This window comes from Melopsittacus undulatus, chromosome 2, assembly GCF_012275295.1.
Source record: "Melopsittacus undulatus isolate bMelUnd1 chromosome 2, bMelUnd1.mat.Z, whole genome shotgun sequence".
Classification (NCBI taxonomy): domain Eukaryota; kingdom Metazoa; phylum Chordata; class Aves; order Psittaciformes; family Psittaculidae; genus Melopsittacus; species Melopsittacus undulatus.
In genome coordinates, this window is record NC_047528.1 from 17,014,078 (window position 1) to 17,035,324 (window position 21,247).

General features: G+C 35.8%; 1 protein-coding gene across 4 annotated transcripts in view; it reads right to left on the reverse strand.

Annotated features, from left to right (window-relative positions):
* Positions 1 to 21,247, reverse strand: part of PSPC1 (paraspeckle component 1) — a 62,477-nt gene that overhangs the window by 14,098 nt on the left and 27,132 nt on the right. Inside the window, exons 7-9 of one of the 4 annotated variants that reach the window (XM_005149745.3) lie at positions 20,927 to 20,984; positions 16,749 to 16,918; positions 12,843 to 13,324 (exon numbers count right to left, since the gene is read on the reverse strand). The exons of the other annotated variants lie outside the window; for them this stretch is intronic. Coding sequence (XP_005149802.2) covers positions 13,139 to 13,324; positions 16,749 to 16,918; positions 20,927 to 20,984 — 414 coding nt within the window. The 3' untranslated portion in view covers positions 12,843 to 13,138. Of the gene's footprint in view, positions 1 to 12,842; positions 13,325 to 16,748; positions 16,919 to 20,926; positions 20,985 to 21,247 lie in introns of those variants that run through there. 4 annotated transcript variants of the gene reach the window in all.

Here is a 21,247-nt window from a genome sequence, read left to right on the forward strand (position 1 = left end):
GCAAAAATGTGTTTTGGCAAAGCCCAAGAGTTTTACAAGATTTTACAATTTTAAGACTAAAATCAGCATTAAGTTTCTACTATAGAAAAACGCATATATAGTTGAAATGTAATGACCTAACTAGTTTGAGGATATTCTGGATCTTCTAAAAACGAGAGGGGAAATCTAGTTTCAAGGAAAACTTCCTTATATTATGCATAATCCAAACTTTGTCCAATTGAAAAAAACAAGCCAACATTCCTAAGGAATTGTGAAAATAATATACCATGCATATATTTATGAGGTGTTAGCAATGCTGCTTTACCCAACTTTACACAATGTTCCCCATTCCCTCCTGTAGGATTCCTTACCTGTTATTTTTGAAGCAGATGCCAAGTTAGGCCAGTGTCCTAACCTCCTCTTCCAAAATAATGACAGCTGAATTGCTTATCTTTGTGGGACTAAAATCTCTGAAGCCGTAAAACTGTGCTGGGGGAAAGGGCAGGGCAAGCTGTGGTCACATGGTCCTTGTAAACAGCAACAACTCAAGATTCACTCCAAGAGCTTTCATCTTTGAAGTGCTTAATTTGAAAATGTAAAATTTAACAACGCTAAACAATAGATACATCTATGTTGAAATGAAACTGAGCAAGGAAGCATTCAAATACCTAAGCATATCACAGAACTTTAACGTTAACTTATATACAGTTCAATAAAGTTAAAGCTTTATTTATGTAACAGAACAATGGAAGGGTTAATGTTGGAAGGGGCTCTAGAGATCACCTGGTCCAACTACCTGCTCAAGCAGGGCCACTTATAGCTGATGGCCAGGATCACCCAGGACTATGTCCAGACAGCTTCTGGTATCTCCAAGGATGGAGACTCCACAACGTCCCTGGCCAATCTGAGCCAGTAGTTGGTCACCCTCATGTTAAAAACTTGTTTCCTGATGTTCAAGCAGAGACTCCTGTGCTTCAGTTTGACCATTGCCTCTGGTCTTGTCAAAAGATTGTCATGCAGTCCAGCAATTTCCTTCCTGTACTAACTCTGCTAGATGACAATTTTTAGCTCTGATTACTTCATGACAATATTAATACCAACTTCTACCTTCCACCATAATAAAGCCATATTTGTTGGGGAAAAAAATCTTACATTAGATTTGAAATACATAGAAAATGGAAGCTATTTCAGCACAAAGACACCAGAACAGCATTAATAAACTGCAGGGTATCCTGCAAATGTTATCACACATCAGTCCACTGACATAAATACTTACCTGTTTAAAAAAAACAACAACAAAACCTAAAGCAATGTTCAATAAAGGTACCATTTTTCATGAAAACTTGTGCTTTATAGAGATCAAGGCACTTACAGATGCTTCAGTATGACATAGCTAGTCCTGGCAGGAAACCAAGCATGCACTTGCCCAGTCTAAGCAGTTATTATTCAGACCTGGGCTAGAAGTTATGCGTGAGAATTTTTAAGGCAGAATACGTGGTGAGCTGAATTGCACAAAACCAAAGAGCACAGATTCTCTACTTGTTACTGTTGTACAAACTTCGCTGTCTGACAAGCTGGGATTCAAACTTCGCTTTTTTGTACTTTCCTTGCTCAACTGGACATATTGCTGATGCTGCACCAAGATTTATCTCAACTTTCCTGTACCACTTTACATTCCTTCTTTTAGAAAAAGTGGCTACTACCTGCAAGATAAACCTGTTATTCCTACCTGGAGTGAAATAGCGAAGTAAATATCCAACATTTAAAAAAGCATTAAGCCTCAGCTCTTATACCTGCACAGCTAAGGAAGCACCTGCTAACATGTAACGAAGAGAACCAAAAAGTACAATATTAGGAATAATTTCAAGTTTGAGTAACAGATTTAACTATCAGGCATCTCAGTGTGTGTTAGGAATACTACTAAAATTAACTCTTCTACCACCTATCCCCCTCTTCAAATGTGACACTCCACTTGACAACTTTCTTGAGAACTAAGTACAAAAGCCTAATGATGAAACCATGTTTGCACAGGACTAAACCAAGACCACATGGCACGAAAGAGTGAACTTCCTTTTGTTATCATTTTACATACAATTACTTGGCATCACATTAAAGACTGAAGTATTTCAAATCAAAATGACTAGCTGTTGGCACTATTTTTCGCACTTCATTCAGATTTCAAGATATAAGGTCATACTACAATTCTCACATTAAAAATATGCATTTAATAGTAAGTTATCAAAATTATGTCATGTGTACAATTTGTAAATATCAACACATTAATAAGAACATGATTATGAACACAAACTACAACATGTAAGTTGTTATTTATGTTACCTGTTTGTGGCTTTTGATGTACATGAGGAAAAAACACTCTTAACACACTATAAATATTATTTGCTATGCTTTGAAACTGTATAAGCAAGCAGCAGCTTCTCCAACAAAGACCACATTTCAAAATGAAGTTCTGTATAGTAAATGATACATCAATTTCTTTGAATGGCTAACAGAGCAGTTACCTGTTACCAGATTCTTTCACTACTTTTTACATACCATTTTAAAAAGATCTCAGTCTGCTCTCCTATTCTGCTCAACTTTGTTCTCGCCTTCTCTTAACTTCATTTCCATCTTATTTTACAACTTCCACCAACTTACTTTCACAGAGTTCTGCAAAATTTTGCATCTGATCATTATGTGATTGCTGAGTATGCTCTGACAGGGTATATTTATGCATGAATTTTGAGTGATTCTATTTTACATCATGTGCAAGCTAAAATAAATGCAGATATCCAAGTAACTTAAAGATGAACCTCAGCACATTGAGGTAAAACCAGGTCTTTGCTTCTTTATTACAAAATGAGGGAATCAGACTGAAATAATCATCCAATATTCACTTCCCATAACAAATCTTGAATTATTCAAAGGAATCTGGGTATAACCAGTTTGAATTTTTTGAAAACTTGTGTATACTATTTCTTAAGCATTTGCTCAGATCAGTGCCTGGCTGAGAATACCACATCTGTAATTCAAGAAAATTAACGTTTGGGAGCGCACTACAATAACTGAAAAGGAGTAAAGTAAGACCACTGTAGCTGGCAAGAGCAAATGTTGATTTAAGTGCTCTACAACCAGACCACCCTCAAACCCCAACTGCTGCAGCTACCACTGTGCAACTGAAATTAGGTGAGGAGAAGAGATTAAGACTTTGAAAAGCACCTCTGTAGCCATAAAGGAACTTGATTAACTGAGGCAGGTAAAGCAACTGCCAGAACAACTAAAGGCACTATAATATTCCAAGTCCTGGGAAGGCTGACAGTCCTGGAGCTGGTACATGTACTCTATCAGCAGACAAGCAACCTCAGGTACCCAGTGTTCAACCACTCAGATCGATCTCTGTGGCAAGATAATGAAGTTTTTTTGTCACAATCAAGGCAAAGATGCCATTTTCCTGCACTTAGTGCAGAACCATGTTTTTGCCAGCAATTACGTTTAACCAGGAGCTCTCGAATCCTGGGAGAAGGTCTCTACTGGAAGCCTCTATTGGCACGCTAAGTTACATATTTGAGCTGCAGTTCTTTCCCAGCACAATCTGACTCATATACTTAGCCTTTTCCTGCATGTCATTAATGTCCCACCTCTGTTCCTTTAAGGTTATATAGACAAAAAAAAATTAGAAAATATAAGTAACTCCCCAATAATACTATTCTTCTCCTGATCTTATTGGAACACAGGCATTTAGACTTCTTTAACCTACTAAAGTATTATTTGCACATTTACATTGAAATAGTTTCATTTATAGCAGAACTCTGAAAGATCATTTAAGAATTTTAGATGCTTTTTATCTAGGTAAGTTTATCAAGTCGTATTGGGAGGTTTTAATCCTATGGCAACTTCCAGATTTTTAGAAGAGAGACTGAAAGATGAGGTCAAACCACATCTTCATTCTTTGCCACATTACTACCTTCCCTATCTGTAAATACATGAAGAGTACTTATCCACTTTTACTTTTCCATATTACTATCTCCTCACACCTGTGAGTCAAGAAAAGGTACCCATCTATTATTTTAAGTTGTCATGTATTCTGTCAATTATTGTCAACTAATTTATACAAAAGAAAATTTAATATTAAATTAATCCAAAGTTTTCTATCTTCCCCTCAGGAAGAGCCATAAATCTTTTCAGCAACACATCAGATTAAGAATATATATGTGATACTCATGTACTAGCAAAATACATATGGAGAGGTATGCAATGACTTGCAAAATCATATGAAGAACTGGTTTTTGGTTTTACTGTGTCTCTGACATATGATCGTTTCCTTTAACCCACGTCCATCAAGCTTGGTATTACAACCCCCAGATAAAGCTGTATCTTCCACATCATCAGGAAACGTTAAAGAAAACCTGGAATACAGAACAGGAAACAAAGTCCTAAATGGAACAGGTAAGGATACCCAGGAACAGGCTAGAGAGTCTTCAAAGATGAATGATCTGACCCAATCCTATATTCAGAATGTCTTATTACTCGCATAACTTCTAAAGCTTTGCAGAAGCTTGCAGAATTGTCACCATAACACCTATAAAGTTAGGGTTGAGTCACAATGCCCTCAATATGAGACCAGTGAAAGGTTTACTGTTCAAATACTTCATAAATATGTAACACCTCTAGCAAAATAAAGCTTTCCCACCTTCTTTCAAAGATATACCATTCAGCTTCCTTGACAGTTGGCAGTTTTGAAGATACTGGATTTTTTTTTAAACAATTTTGATTTTTTTACATTAGTATGAAGATTCTACATGACCAGTTTTCCTACCTGAGGCCTCAATAATTAAGCAGCATAGAATAATCAATCCTTTATCATCCCTCAAAAATCTAGACAAAGATTGTCAAACCCTGCGTACTTCTGTCACTACTACAGCAATAAAGCAGAAGTATAAATGTAATACTAAGATTCTGGGCACAGTTTTAAAATCTGTCTTTTCCAAAACTATCAGACACTTGGGAAATTCAGGTTTATGGTTATCTGGAAGAAGAAAAAGATACATGAAATGATTCATTTCCAATATGGTAAGAATAATGCTAAAGATCGGCTTTTATCCAACTAGGCTTAAAGGATCAACGTATTATCAGTCTTCCATAACTAGCATCACTCAAATTATCCTATTTCTGATGATTTCATAACACATGCCAATATCCACAGTAAAGTACATCTGCCTAACCTAACCAATTCTATTTTTAAGATGCCAACAATGAATTGAAACTTGTAACTGGGTTAAAACAAGATATTTCTTATTAAGTGTTCATAACAACGTTTTGCACAGTGGCTCCAATTTAAAAAAATGTGTGCCCAGTAACGTAATGCAGCTCAGGAGAGCATGATCTGCATTTCCCTTCACCCCTCCCACACATCCCCCCGTACCACCCTTCTGTGGTCTGGCTTTCAATAGTCAATATAATTTTTAAAGCTTCACTTCAAAAATGATGAAACTCAAACTATTTTTTTTTTACGTTTAATACAAGCTGGGGAGTTACAGTACTATGCAGAGCAAACATCAAGTCATTTGTGATTAATTTACTGTCTTGTACACATACTTGTGATTAAACCAGATTATCCATGGAAACTGAGCTATTTTTTTGACTTCACCATTAATACTGAAGTGGGCCATAAGCAGGTAAAAAAATCTGTAAGTAATCATGCATGAATGTATATAAAGTGATTTTATTCTCCTGAGCCAGCTGTCATTTTGGAAGCTGTAAGAGGTATCCCAGACTTACGTTGACTTTCCTAAGAAGTACATCTTCATAACTTGCTACTTTTTCCCCCATTTGCAATGGAAAAAGCATATGGTGCACTAGACATGCAGAGCGAACACAAAACAGAAAGCAAACTTAGCAACTAACACCCCCCCCCCCCGTTTACATAATACCAAACAAATGCTCTAGTACCCCCTTCTACAGACATTCACATTCAGCAGTGTGAATGAAATATGAAACTGTACACAGCTACGATGCAAGAATGATATGGAACATGCATGAAGTGGTATAACAAAAACTATACAAAGCATAACATGGCAATGATAAACAGGCATACACCAAAATGGGTATAAAAGCACAACCATCCCAACTGCCAAGGTGACATGTTTTTAATTTTTAAACCAGTAATTCAGTATAAGACAATTATTTCATACATTTCCTTTCAAAAATCTGAACATTCAGGTTTTTAAAAGTAGTAGTTACATTTTTCACAAACTAAGGCAGAAACTTCATTTGTATTATTTGGCACAGCTCTGGTTCCAAAAATGTCAGATGTGGAACTGCTACTGATAAAATGCTGGAAGTTCTAGAAGCACAACGTTCCACATTACGACAAAACTGCAGATGAACTACTGTTTCTTTCTTATTTTTTTCCTTCTGGAAAAGGCTTTTGACATAAAGATGATTAAAACTGGAGCTGCAGCTTACCTTTCATATGCTCTGTCCCTTAAAAGTGGAGCATAATATATGGAACAACGCAGTGCTATTGTATCAAAGAATGAGAAAGTTAGCATTTTAAAAGACAGTATTTTCCATCTTGTAATTGTGGTACATATTTTTTTTCCAAGAAAAAGTACACTTGAACAGCCTTGCTTCTCTAATGCAACTGTGTATATCATCTTTCCTGGAGAAATCGTGAAGAACACTATTCTCTGTATTTTACTGGCTTGCATGCAACCTTCTTGGCAACTGCAGAAAGTGAACAGACAGATCAAGCTCACATACAATTTGGCTCAAAATTTTAGTGTATGGGTTTTTCTTCATTACTTCAAATACTTGTCCTCTTGGGTCATCACTAAGAATGTATAAAACGGTGCTACTCAGACATCTTAAAGCCGTCAGCACAGTTCTTCTCTGTTCTAAATTATGTATTTCTAAAAAGTACTGAAAAGTAATCCAAACTCACTTCATGAGAAGGTATGTGCAACTACATTCTCTACATGGCATGTAGAGTCAAACCAAATTAACCTAAATCCACACAGCCAAGAAAAGTCTTGCTGTACTGCCCACTCCTTGGTGTTCTTTCCTTACACAATGAAATGAGCATATTTTCACTGGGATTTTTTTACCCTGTTCACTGCATGGGCACAGAGATGCAAGGGTGGCACAAAGCAGGCAGGAAGCACGACCAAGCAGCAATGAAGGCAAAGGGCTATGCCTATCTGCAGCAATGCATGTACTGCATTATTATTTTACACAAAAAGATTTAGTTTTCCATTAGCATACACTAAATAATTTGTAAGCAGCTTGAAAGACCACCTCCTGCCAGCAGTTCACAGCTGCATTCTACAGTACTGTGACAGCTGGTTTATGCAGGGTTCTTTCCTGCAATTTTCACTAAATAAAAATATGTAAAACTTAGTAAAAGTACTGCAAAATAAATCCTTTTACAGCAAATAAAAAGTTTAACCATTCATTAAGAAACATTAAAATGCCTAAATGCTAAGAGCAAACAGCTGTAAAGAAAGTTACAATAAATCATGGTGGAGTTTACATCTTTTTAGATTTATTATGTTTCCTCTTCCAAATTGCTTACATATTTGTGGTTTTCTACCCTGCTTATGTGGTTATCTAATGAAGGAAAATCTGTTTTTCTTGGCAGGGGCTGGCAATGGGGGGCTTTTTGGGGAGGAGTGTTTTGTAGGTTGTTTTTTGTTTTGGTTTGGTTTTTGGGGTTTTTTTCCCCCAAATAGTCACTGAGAATAATTTTTTTCACCCTTTCATATAAATAAATATAGTGAAAATAAAGGGGAAAACCTAATGAAAATACCTTAATCCTATCACACAATTACTAAGCAATTTCTGTTTGGTGCTTCTCTGGCTATGAGATGCAAACGCAACACCAGATTGTCACGGGTTTGGTGAAAGGCTAACAATGTTAAAATCAGCTGGTTCGTACTTACGACAACATGAGGTGTGTATGCTGTATATAGTTGCTGTATTCAGTCACAAAAATCAAGTTCTACAGAACGATTTCATAACACCACCGTAGAAGAAACATCCAACTACATTGCCCCCACCTTCAACCCATGAATATTAAAATATTTTTAGAATATTAATTCATTTCAGGTTTTATTGTCCTTGGCCATCTGCACACCACTAAACTCAAAGTTTAAAACATCCAAGACATGCATGTAACTGGTACTTCTGTATTTTCCATTAAAAATTAGTTAACGGTTTTCATGTTTAACAAGCTTTATTTTTTGTGAATCTACTGGAGATAGAAAAGTAAACCATGTATCTCCCATTTTTATTACTTTATTCCCCCTCCCCCATCTTTTTTCCCATTTACATACAAGACCCTTCACAATTATTCTCAAGGTTCTACACATTTTTTTACTGAGAAATTCAAGGCAAGAACATTATCTTTATTCTCACTGCGCTTCTTTCAAGTCAAGCACTTCACATCCCGCATACAGTTAGCATGTAAATTCAATCCAGTTATACAACTAGGCTTTACTCTACAGAAATTAAGACATAAAAGCACACTAGTAAAACTAGGAACAATACAAGCTCTAGACAAACCATTCACCAAAACAAATGGAAAAATCTTATCAACATGTGTATGCAGTAACACAGTTAAGTTCCTTTTGAATCTCATACCCCATTATGAGCATTTTGTCCTCTATTTGGGGGAATCCATACAAATCAGTCAGTTCTTACCCACATTTACATACTCACATAAAGATGTGTGGTTTTTTTTTCTTTTAATGTGATGTGGGTATAAAATAATCACTATATGAAAGCATTTTTAAATGGTTTTACCTGTAAGTATACTATGCTTATTTGTGAACTCCAAGCTGAACTGAATTGTTTCTTCAAATGAGGAAGGAATAACTGCTGTTCTAAAATGCTCTTCTGAAGAAACCTTCCTGTTTTTAGAAGACAGACTGAGGTCATTAATATGAATACGTCCAAGTTTCAATTTAAGGAAGTTCAAGATGGAAAAGACCTATTAAATCTATCCCATTGAAAATTAACACATTGAGGGTTTGTTTCCACACATTTTAAATAACTTGAAGTATTGTTTCAACAAAAATTGAATATTCAGTTTATCTATTCTACAACTTACATTTTGGACACAGGTAACTTAATATTTATAAACTCAACTATTTCATGGATTGCCATAAAAACCTGAAATACCAACAGCTATGAATTTCAAACTATTTTATCTGGGAAAACCCCAAAACAGCACCACATTTCTTTGGAACAGCAAAATGCCAAACTGGTGAGATGGCCTACTAAGTATGTTCTACAGCGTAACCCAAAGGGCAACAAAAAGCCAATCCAGTGGGATAAAATCATACCTGACATCAGATATTGCAAATTCTTAAGTCACTCCTCCTCGCATTTCATTAATTTTTAAGAAAGCAAATTTTAGGGGATAATTCACTCCAATGTCTGCCACTAATGTCCAAACTCTATTTTTCATAGGCCACACTCACTCTCCCCTCACTATTCAAGAATCAGGGAAGACTGGAGTGATATTCCCTCATGCTGTAAGTGAGCTAACAGCCCAAAATTTGAAAGCATCAACTGCCAAGATGGTTCTGCATCTTAATGACAGCACGACACCCTTATTAATAAATTCAAGGCTCCTGCGAAGACAACTGAATTGCATTTGAAAAGTGTGCTTTCTCAAGTTTCCAGTCTTGGCCCCATATACAAGAGATGCTGGATGCAGGTTCTGTAAAGTCATCTATGAACACACACCACTTTAAGCCTCAGGAATGGGACTGAGAATCCCTTCACAACTGCAGTCCAATATAAACTGACTCCGCCAGCTGCTATGGAGCATTCCCTGATGTTTTAGTAGTGCAAGTACAGTTTATTTTGACTTATCACTGGGAAAGGAAAAATTAAAATACAACCTTTTATACAAAAAAAATATAAATTAAGTTTGCAAAAAGCTTAGCTCCTACAACATGCTTAAGTAAACTGAGCTTCATGCCACCAGAGCACACCACTCATTTGCTGAACATCTCACTTCAAAGCATATTCTCCCTTTGAAAGTAATAGTAAAGCTTTGCTATATTTAAGTGTTAAAATTGCATTTCACATGAAAATCAAGCAGTTTAGATGGAAAGTTCAGGAGTGATGTAAAAATCTCAGTAAGTTCAACCAAAAGTCACCTTCAAAAGTAAGTGAATTGTAGTCGGCAATGTCACATCCTTTCCAAGCTTACTTGTCTTCTCACAACATGTAGCAGAAAGTCAGAACTCTACTGGGCTTTTTAGTCAAAGCGACCACAGTTAAGAACTTCAGTACATTTGTACGCACAAAAAAAGCTGAACTGACTGGCCAGATGAGGAACAAGAAAAATTAATCACTTCCAGCACATGATCCATACCTTCAAGCAAAAATGCTTCCTGGTTTCATCTAGATACCATGTTAAGAAACAAACTCCTTTCTTAACCAAAATTATATGTTTATCACATAGCTAGAGTCAGTTACTGCCAATTATGGCAAAACAAAAGTCACTGCCTTTATAGTTGAGCTGTATACAATCAATATGGCCAGGCAGCCCTAAGGAAGCTTTTATTAAGGGCAGAATTTGGCAGCCTGTAATCAGCTACAAAAGGCATTCTGCAGGGAATCTTGAAAGTGTGCCCAAATTCAATATTTCAGTATTTATTCTTTAGGACTTATAAGCTTGGTTAATGGATATTTAAAGAGACTAGGTGATTTTCTGCAATAAGGACAGCAAACAAACCTACAGCTACTATGCAGCAGAGCCAAGTCAGAGTTTTACAGGGTAGTTCACAACTACAGAATGAAAATCACTAATATTAATTAAGCTCTACAGTAACTTTCAAATACAGACATGTTAGCAAAAATGCAACATGTACTTAACATAAGGCTAGCAAGGCAAGAATGAACCACTTCTTGAAGGTCTGGTATGTTTAATGTACTTCTGAAGCATACTAACATATTACAAGAATGAGAGTGTACATATCTAACAAATATGTAGGAGTTAGCCAAAAGGCCTGAATGCCACAACCTTTTCCTTTGAGAAACTGAAGAAACATCTTGAATCTAGTTGCAAGTTACATTTCAAACATGTTCCCTTACAGCCTGACAGTTTAGAACCACCCACTTCTGTACTTTCTCAACCCCCCTCAAAAGGGCAGAAAATTTGGACAAAAGCAATCTAATATTTAAACACCTTACTAGACACCAATGTAAACTGCATTTTCAAGTGAATGCAGTATACCAAAGCAGAGACCTTACCAAGCTGCTATATACAAACACTAGTTTATATCTAATGCAGGGTGGGGGAAGGCAATTTTTCCAATTACAGAGTTTTAGGACAAGTGTGTTAAAAGTAAAACCAGTTGCAGGGTTGGAATCGTTTTGGAAAAACAAGTGGTGTAACATGGCATATGTATCAAAGAGGGAAAAGGGTATTTTAGCCTTCAAACCTTACTACTGCATTACAAACTGTAAAGTGTGGCATATATCTCAAGTCAAGCAAAAAAGGGCAACATTAAAGACAGGCTAGACAAAAAAGCTTAGCAGTTACAGATGTCACAAGTGAGGACTTACAGAGGTGATAGCTCCTGAACCTTATGAAAATAATCTCTTAAATCCATATAACACTGGCAATTTAAATAACAGTACTTCCAAAATGCCAGCAATGCCACAATTTTACTGTCACCCATTTGCTCACAATTCAATTCACCAGGATCACCACTGCAATAGTCATTAAGCAGTAACACACACATGCCCTTCTGCTGCTTGCATCCCATGCTTTGAGCTATGTACATACCATTTCAATATACTAGAGCATCAGGTTATCTCATATCAGTTTTAAGCAGTTTAGTGTCAGAATTCATGCAAATGAATTTTAGTAATTTCTATTTCTGAATGAACATGAGTGAACTGATAAAAACAGAAAACTAATCTCACAACTACTGCACACAGGAAAAAAGAAGCAAGGGTAACCAAAAATATCCCTACTCTCTTGCCAGTACAGGAATAGAACCAATAGGTCTTTTCCATCACCTTCCATTACTTACAAAATCTGAATCATAACAATCTTCCTGACAGCTTTATCTTGAAACTCAACTAGCAAATCTAGCCTGAGACATGTTGGCAATGGGTATTTCTCAAATTCATCATTCTGTAAAATATCAAGAATACTCATGTGCAATCACTTCTAAATGCATATTACTCTACTATAAGTGAACAATTATTTTAACTGGACAACACATACTTGCCTCCTAATTACAGCAGTGAATCATTGGTAACAGACTTATTTCTATTCAAACCAAATTGGGGGAAACATACCTATAATGATGCGTTACACATTGAAAGGCTTTAAACCAGCTTGCACAAATGTCTCCTTCTTTGCAATGGCAATCAACAATTAGTAGAACACACAGATGTCACAACAGTTTTTTCTTCTGTAGAACTATGGTTTAGGTAAACTCATTCATACTGTTATGAATAAAATATACATACATACAGATTCTTTTTCCGAAGTGTTCCCCCCCTCCCCCCTAAGTTATTCTAGTAATGGGGGTAACAGATATACTCCATTGATAAGCTTCTTGTGACTAAGTCTGCAAAGGGAGACTGAGACGCAAGGACACAGTATCCTTGAAAACACTTCATATAAAATCTGATGCTCTTCAACGTCAAACAAAAGCAGTTGTGTTATAAACTGTTCATGGTACATACTGCAACATGCAGTTCAGCTAAACAGATTCACTAATTAAGAATAGAACTTTGATACATAGTAGAAACTACCTAAGAATGAAAATGATGCCACTCATAATTAAGCATAAAATTACTTTCGCCCCGTATTAGTAATAACATTCCCAAAATCCTTTCAAGTTATTTTTATATTTTATTGCAATCAGATAACTGCACATTTTACAGCATAGTCACACATTGTATTTTGCTAACAAACACATTGCCTTACATAATGATCCGCATCATTTCTGCTCTATACTACAAAGCCTATAACTGAATACAAAAAAAGTTTTACAAAAGAAACTGTTGGGATTTTCTTAAAGACTACAATAACAATAAAACCGTTTTCAGATAACAGCTAAAATTATAAAGGCATATCACTGTATAGTTTTACTGGAATTCTAAACAGTAAGGAATGAAGTAAGTTTTAGTATCTGCGACGCTTGTTAGGTCCTTCAAAGTTGCCCCCTGGGTTTCCTCTACCAAAGCCACCAGGTCCACCACTGACGGCACCTACACCACTCATTGGCGGCTGAGGAGTTTCAGAGCCCGTTCTACTAACCAGAGGTGAACCCATCTGTGATGGACCTCCTTGAGGGAATCTCTCATTATGCTAAGACCAAGTCCATTTGGAACCATGCCAAATGTGAGTTACAACAAAAACCACAAGTGATGTTGTCATGAAGTTCAGCAGATAGTCCAGCAGAATCAGGATCACATATAAAGGGAAGAAAGGAGCAATTCAATTAGTTATTATGGAAAAAGAGCTGGAAATTAAAGAGTGCTTATGTTACGCTCCAACTTTGTAAAGTAAATTAAAAAGTTAAAAACTTAAGACCAACTCTGGTGTCAAATGTAACTTCATCCTTTCAAGCACATCTGAAGCAATACATATTCTCTATGTAACAGAGGAGACACCAAACAGTAATTGTATACCTGAGGCCTGTTCTGCCTTTCATACAAACTACAATGATTCCCCCTTAAATACATCAGACACAGAAACATAGTCAAACTACAAAACCAAAACAAAACTCACCCCACTCAGCTTTTGGTTTTGTTTTTTTTTGTATTTCTAGAGACTGCATGTTTATTCTTTCAATACCAATATAACCCAAATACATACATACCCAGATACTTGTGGGTATTTCCAGCCATACTAGTCATCCTTTTGTATGCCACTTTAGGAATCTTCAATTAGACTTTTAAAACACAGTCCAAATAAACTGACACAACTAGTGACAAAGTGCGTAACTGGACTATGCTTAGTTTTTTAAAAAACTGATATGTATCTAAAGCTTAATCTGAGGTATCAAAATACAAGATGAAAATCCAGTTAATGATCAACATTTAGTTCCCTTTGTTCTGTGCCTAATATCAAGAAAGGTATATGTGCTTACACACATGTATTTGGCTATAGCAATTAAGAGCTAAACCAGAAAACATGCATCTGAGCACTTACAGTTCAGTATTTATAAAAGCGTTTAAAAACAGAACCCCACATGATACAATTTAAAACATTAACCAAACAAATCATTAAAAGCACTAATATATGGTACAATCACATCTTGAAATAATTCATCATTCACCTGGTTGAAGACAGTTATGCTTTCAGAAGAAATTCCTTTTGTACAGAGATCTACCTTAACTACCGAGGTATTCAGAGTTCAACAAGAACATTCAACACTAGCACTTTATATGCCTGCATCAGAGAAGAATTCTTCTGAAAGTCTAACTCCAGTAATAGTAACAGACCTCAACAGTTCTAGAATCTGCTAATTCATATATATATATAAAATTTTAAAACAGTGTTATATCTATATAAAAACAAATGCAACTTAAATCATACTTGTATGATTTAAGTTGACTTTGAATACTAAAAATGTTAAGTTCAACAGCTGCATAAATATCTACTACTGCCCCAGAGTACCTTAAAACCTGCAGCACTGGTTAAAAATTATTTAAAATACTATCTTTAACTCATGCCAGCTTGTTAGTGACAGAGCTGAACTTCAGCAAATAGGAGCTTATGACATACTCCTAATAATTTTTACCATTTGGCTTGCGGACAAAAAAGTCAAATCCTCTTTCCAACAAGGACCCCTCTCTCCAGAGGTTTACCTATTGTTTACCTATAGAAAAAAAAAGGGGGGTGCAGGAGGAAGAGCTATTCTTCAAATGTTATTTTCAAAGACTGTTTCAAAAGACTGAAATGGAACAAAACCAAGATTGTTCCAACTTTCCCCTAAAAGATTTTTGAAGAACATAAAATTGAAATTTAAAAAATTAAACTGTATTTCTGGTCTACAAAGTATATTCTCCATTTCCCTCAGTGGAAACTGAAGTTAACTCTTGCGGTGCTTACTTAGTAGACTGGCCTCAAGGGATCTTAAAAATGTCTTGCCAACAACAGGAAAAACACTGTTTGGCTGTGCCTTTCACTAGGGGCCTGCTCCCAAATTAAAGATGCCCTAAAGTCTAAACTGAAAACAAACAAAAAACCCACCCAAACAACCAAAAAATCAATCCCCCAAACAAAACCAAACTAAATCCCACAAAAAACAAACAAAAACAAAAAACCCAACACAAACCAAACATCTTATTTGTCCTTCAGTAGCATGCAGAAGAAAATTATATTAAAAAAAATTTAAACATGCACTTTGAGTTGTCAGTATATTCCCTACATTTCCATACCTGGAATGACTTTATGTAGAAAAACAACAGTTTGAGATTGATACCATGATTTAAGATAACATGTTTCTTTTCCTTATACCTCTTTTTTCCATGCCTGTATAATCACAAGAGAATGTTCCAGGAGACCAGTGCACAGCAGTCTCCAGAAAAAGCATCTCTGAAAACAGTATTTTGTGAAAAGCATCCCCCTTCCCCTCCCCCCACTGCTCTACAAGAAATTATACAACTGATAAAATGAGCTCACTCATGATGTGAAGTGAGATCTTCAACTGGTAAAGACCAGATTCATTATGCATAATAATACATATTTTTGATTTGCTTAATCAAAACATCATTTTCCTGTAAGGAACAAAGATATTTGTCCAAACTTCATTATACAGATTACTCAATTGCAGACAGGTACTGCTGAAAAGGCATATATAAAAATATGGCTACAAAATGCTTGTGTTCCAATAAAACTATAATGCAATTGCTGTTTATACTCATTTATATCACACCACCACTAGAACATCCCAATATCTATTTACAGAATAATACTGAAAGATGTGTAAAAAAAAATTAAAAATTATCCAGTTGTTTCTCTACATAAGACATTACAGCTAGGAAAAGTGCTGGCTATAACAGAGCAAAAATGGCTAGTGCTTTAACTGCATCCCAACGCCGTATCTGCTCTTAATAAAAAATACTAGACGTATACAAGACATTCCCTATCACCCTTGGCTACTTGGCTACTGTTTTTCCTCTACTGATATGACAGTTATCCCTAACAGCTGCTGGCACACTTATTTTCTAAGTGGCATAATTACTGTCATAATCTCATGCTTTCAACAGTGTTAGAAAGAATATTCAAAACCCACTAAAGTTGCTTTAAGAAATTAAACAGTTTAAACAAAGATATCTTCACACTACACAGTTTCTGACATTGAACTGTTCATAGAAAACCCCAACAAGCCAATACACTGAATTTAGTTTCACAGAAACAGCCAATGCCTAAATTTACACATTACTCTGATATGTTGTTCCTTCTTCATTTAACAGAAATGAGTTTTTCTTAGCAGGTCATACAGGCAAAATTCTCCCATGTGTGCTATACATTCTAACCTCAATTTAAAGTCTGGTTACTGATCAAAGAATTCACCTTGCTCCTAAGTAGGATTTTCATAGTAATACCAAATAAAGATTTCCTTTTCTGTTGTAGTCATTTGTATGAACAAGTGTTATCAAGTGCTTTTAACAGTTTCAAAATGTGTAGCATGTGCTTACTCAGTGTGAAAATATCTTTGGTAACAAAAATTGGCCATGAGACATGACAGCTATTCAAAGTAATTAAATTTGTGATACATTACCACTGTTCCATTATCTGGCATCATTGGTGTTCCCATATTTGCAGCTCCTTCTGGTCCCATGGAAGGACCAGGACCCATTGCAGGGCCAGGTAAAGCTCCTCTGTTGTTCATATTCATACCCATCATTGGAGGAGGGCCTTGGTTACCAGCAGGTGCTGGGCTAAACGCATCTATGCAAAACAATCTATACTTAGAGCTGTCCTATCTGAATTTTACAATCATAAACAAACAATTTACAATATTTAAAAAGCCAAATGTACAAGACTTCCAATACTTGAAAATAATACAAAAAAAACATTCTTTGAGACTGTACATTTATTTCAATCATCTGCTTTTAAACAGATTTTCATTAATCTCTGATATTTTGCACTGCACAATCTGCCTCACGTATTTGAGAATCCTGAACTTTAGAGCTAAACATAGCTGTACGATTTCTGTGCAGGAACTGAAGTGTTCATATAGCATATATATGCAGTATACACACCACAATAAAAATCTCACGTGATTTTGCAGTAACTGGCAGCTGTATAAGGCAACTTGGCTCTTTAGGTATCATAACATAATATGCTAGTATTACGGTAACTGTATATATATATTACATTAGTCTAAGGTCTAAAAGCAACACTAGAGATGGTACTCAACAGTCTCCTCCAAAATTCTGATTCACAGTAAGAGGCAGGAAAAAAAGCTTAAAAACATCTTTTGAGGAGATCATCTATATGATAACACTGTGCTAGGAAACACCATTCTTGCCAGTAACCATTATCAAACTCAACAAGTATGTAAAATCGCCTTCACAGCATTTTCTCATGTTAAAAAACAGGGAAAAAAGTCTCATTATATATATTCTTTACATCTGCTTAAAGATGTAAGAAATACAAACAACTTCAAGATCAGTGGTGCTGCACTGTTGTTTCCTCATGCCCCCGATAATAATCCACCCTTCTTAGCACAGAAGTTTTTGTGCATGCAAAATTTGATAATGGAAAATTACATGCCTCCAAATCCAGCCTACATTTTAAGTCATGACAACATACAAAAATAACAAGAAATGTGACATGTTGCTAGTCTAATACACTTGTTAATTTTTATTTCAAAAGTCACCCTCTCACCTCTCTTCACAACTATACTTTAGTAACAGACTTATAAATGTTAATCATTGTAAGCAGGCCATTTACCACAGACAGAGTATTATTATCTCCAATTATGCAAAACTACATCTTTATTACTTGCCCCGAGTACAAATACCACAGCAGTCAGTTAAAACACTGAACCCAAGATATTGGTGCTAAAATTGCTGACCTCATATGTATTATGTCAACTGCAAGCTCCTCAGCAAAAATAATCCACGCAATACACTAGCACATGTAAAGTGCTAAACAAGATTATTAGAAGCAATAGAGAAAAATCCTGCAATTTTAAAATGCAGAACTCATCTGATCTTAATAATGAGAAACTCCAGGACCTCTCTCTATGACACTCAGCCAAAACAAAGGTATACACAAGACGGATGCTTCTGGCCTACCCACAAGCATGTTAATGTAGCAGGTAGAAGACTGCTACAATTTAAGAGATTTACGGTTAAATATACCCTTAAACTGATTTTTAGCATCATTCATTCCCTGACTAAATACAGAAGGAAAAGGAGACATTTAAATTTTCAATATATAGCTAATCCTTTGTTTTCAGAGGCTAGAAGTACTCTGCAGGACTATCATGATGGCAGTGTGTCATGCTGGTAGTAGTGCCATTAACTAAAAGCAGTCAGTGCTCAACTACATGCCACTGGCTTGGCTTTCCAGCCTAATTAAATTCAGCCAGCTGGCCACACACAGGTAGTGCTCATTTATCCTTCAACTGTAACAAGGGGTTATCCTCTGTACCACTCAAATACACCCATTTTGCTTCCAGGATTATTTATCTATCAAGCCTCTACAGTATTAAGCCAGTTTCAGGCAGAGTCAGCTCTGACAGTACAACTAGGGAGTGCAATGCAAGGAGAGAGTGGGGCCCCGCATGGTGTCAGCAAGAGGATACAGTGGCACTTCAGCTATACCTCCAAAGCTCTCCTAGCTCCAAAGAAGACCCTCTGAGCTAGCCACTTGATTGCCTGTTCTTTTTGGCAGGACACTGATGTTACGAGTTAATTCACTGAACCTGGTTCAGCGACAGAAAGCAGTCACCAGTGCTCATGCCACAATGGCACAGATGTCAAAATAGGTGTCTTCTTCTGCAATCTGAAGGGCTGAAAATGTACACTCCATGTGAACCACACATGCCAAGGTCTAGCACAGCTGGCAACAAGCCATAATCAAACCTCCTCAATGCAGGCATATTTAAAAATATTCCTTTCTTTTTCCATATGGAAGTTTATGAGCAGCATTTAGCATTATAAATCCAGTTAAATGCTACACCAAGGCACACAGATTCTCTCAGAACTTGTTTGCCACAAAAATTAATGTAAAAATTACTGATCCTGCACAAGTCAGCCCGACACCAACTAAATCCGTCACAAGGGTAATTTGCTTTGTAATGGCACTATACTGAAGGTATTTCCATTACTGAAGATAGTCCAGCTCCCCACTGGTCACAGATAACACAGGTAAAGGCCAGTTAAAAATAAAGTTATAATTTCAACAGAAATGTTGAGAAAGGATGCTAAGATTAACAATTGAAGGTCTACTAGTTAAAGGTCTACTGCAGATTTTTGGGGTCAGGTCTTTTGGTTGTAGTGGTGAGGTTAATGTGCTGGAGAAAAAAAACCCTCTACAACAATCTAACCTAAAATCCAGATACTATCAAAACAAACACTGTCTTTTTACCTATTTGTCAGGGATATTTTTCCCTTTTTAAAATAGTAGTTCACTGTTACTATGACTTCTTTTGGAACTACACATTTATTTCTAAGAGCATTTGTATGAAGTTTAAAATCAAATCATGGCACAAAGCTTACAAAGCAAAACTATAAAAATCACTCCTAAGCATTAAAACCTTGCAAGAAAGTGTCTGAACTGATTGATACAAATGCATATTTACAATCTGTATGTAAAATGTCTATCTTGTGGATGTGGACAAATAAAGATCTAGACTTCAGCATCAATATTTACAAAGTCACCTAATTAAATGGAATTTTCAAGTAGACTGTAATAAAAAACTTAGTCCAAATTTATTCTCCAGCTTATTATTTATAGTTAGCTCCACTCTTCCTTTATTTTTAAAGCCCTTCATCTTCATTAAGAAAAAAAAAAGCAAGCCTGCAGTGATAAATGTGTCTCAATAAATGCAAGGAAATAGTAAATAATGTATTCTAATATCTGGACCAGATTCACTCATCTATAAAGACATGTTACTGAAAAGGTCAAATAACAACACTTACCAAGTTTTGTACGCACTTGCAAACTTAAATTACACAAGAATAGTATTAACTTTTCTTTAAATTATAATCTTAATTTATTCCAAATTAACATCAGGAAGTTTCCAAGGGAATATATATTGACAGTTAACACAGTTTAGTAAGATTTGGGTTTTTAAATAAATATTCCAAGTTTCACTCTTGTTTAAAAGCAGATATTCTGGATAAGCAAGATTCCATACTATTTCAGTCTGCATATACAGAGCAAGCACCAATTTAGAATGTACTTTTCTAGACTCCACAGTAAGTTTTTAGAAGTGACAATATTTTAAGTCACAAAGGCAAACTGAGGATATTTGCAAATACAGATCTGCATAGATTAGTAGAACACCAACCATGTTATTCATTAAGCTTTTGTCAGATACATCAACAAAAGCTTACCAATTTTGAGCTCTGCATCATTTCATTGCATGCAACTGCAGTTCCAACTTCTCTGAATAGGCTGTCCACCAAAAGAATGCCAAATACTTTCTGAACAGATCATTCAATTTCTATCAGGTATTTTCTAGAATATCACATTTCCTTGCCTTTTTGTTTCTTAACTTGCACGTCATATTTTTCTCCCACAGGTATTTGAAGATACACCTTGGGGGGGAAAAACAGCTATCTGGATGCAAAGTATGTGCTGTTTTTTTCTTTTTTCCTAATACTGTTTACACCTTTTTACCAATACTTGTCACTAAAATAGTAGTGTTGGAGTAACATGTACAGTCCCAAAGAAAAAGAATTTTTACATTACAGAAGCCTTTTTCCTTCAGATCCCTACCTCCCATGTTTATTGCTCCACGAGGACCCATATCACCCATTCTCATTTCCTGTTCTCTCTGAAAGTAAACATAGTTTTCATGTCAACCTGTCATTCTTACAACTTACAAAATTCCTATTTACTCCATGAAAATAAAAAATTTCAAGTTTCAAAAGTTTCCATTGATTACAAAAATGTACAACAAGTAAAGTTAACTATACTCCACTGTTTTTATAAGATGAAATGGAATAAGATCAATATAGCAATGCTGTACCTTTCTACATAATGTTAAAGGTTAAATACCACAAGTATCATTTATCAGACACAGCAGTCTAATACTCC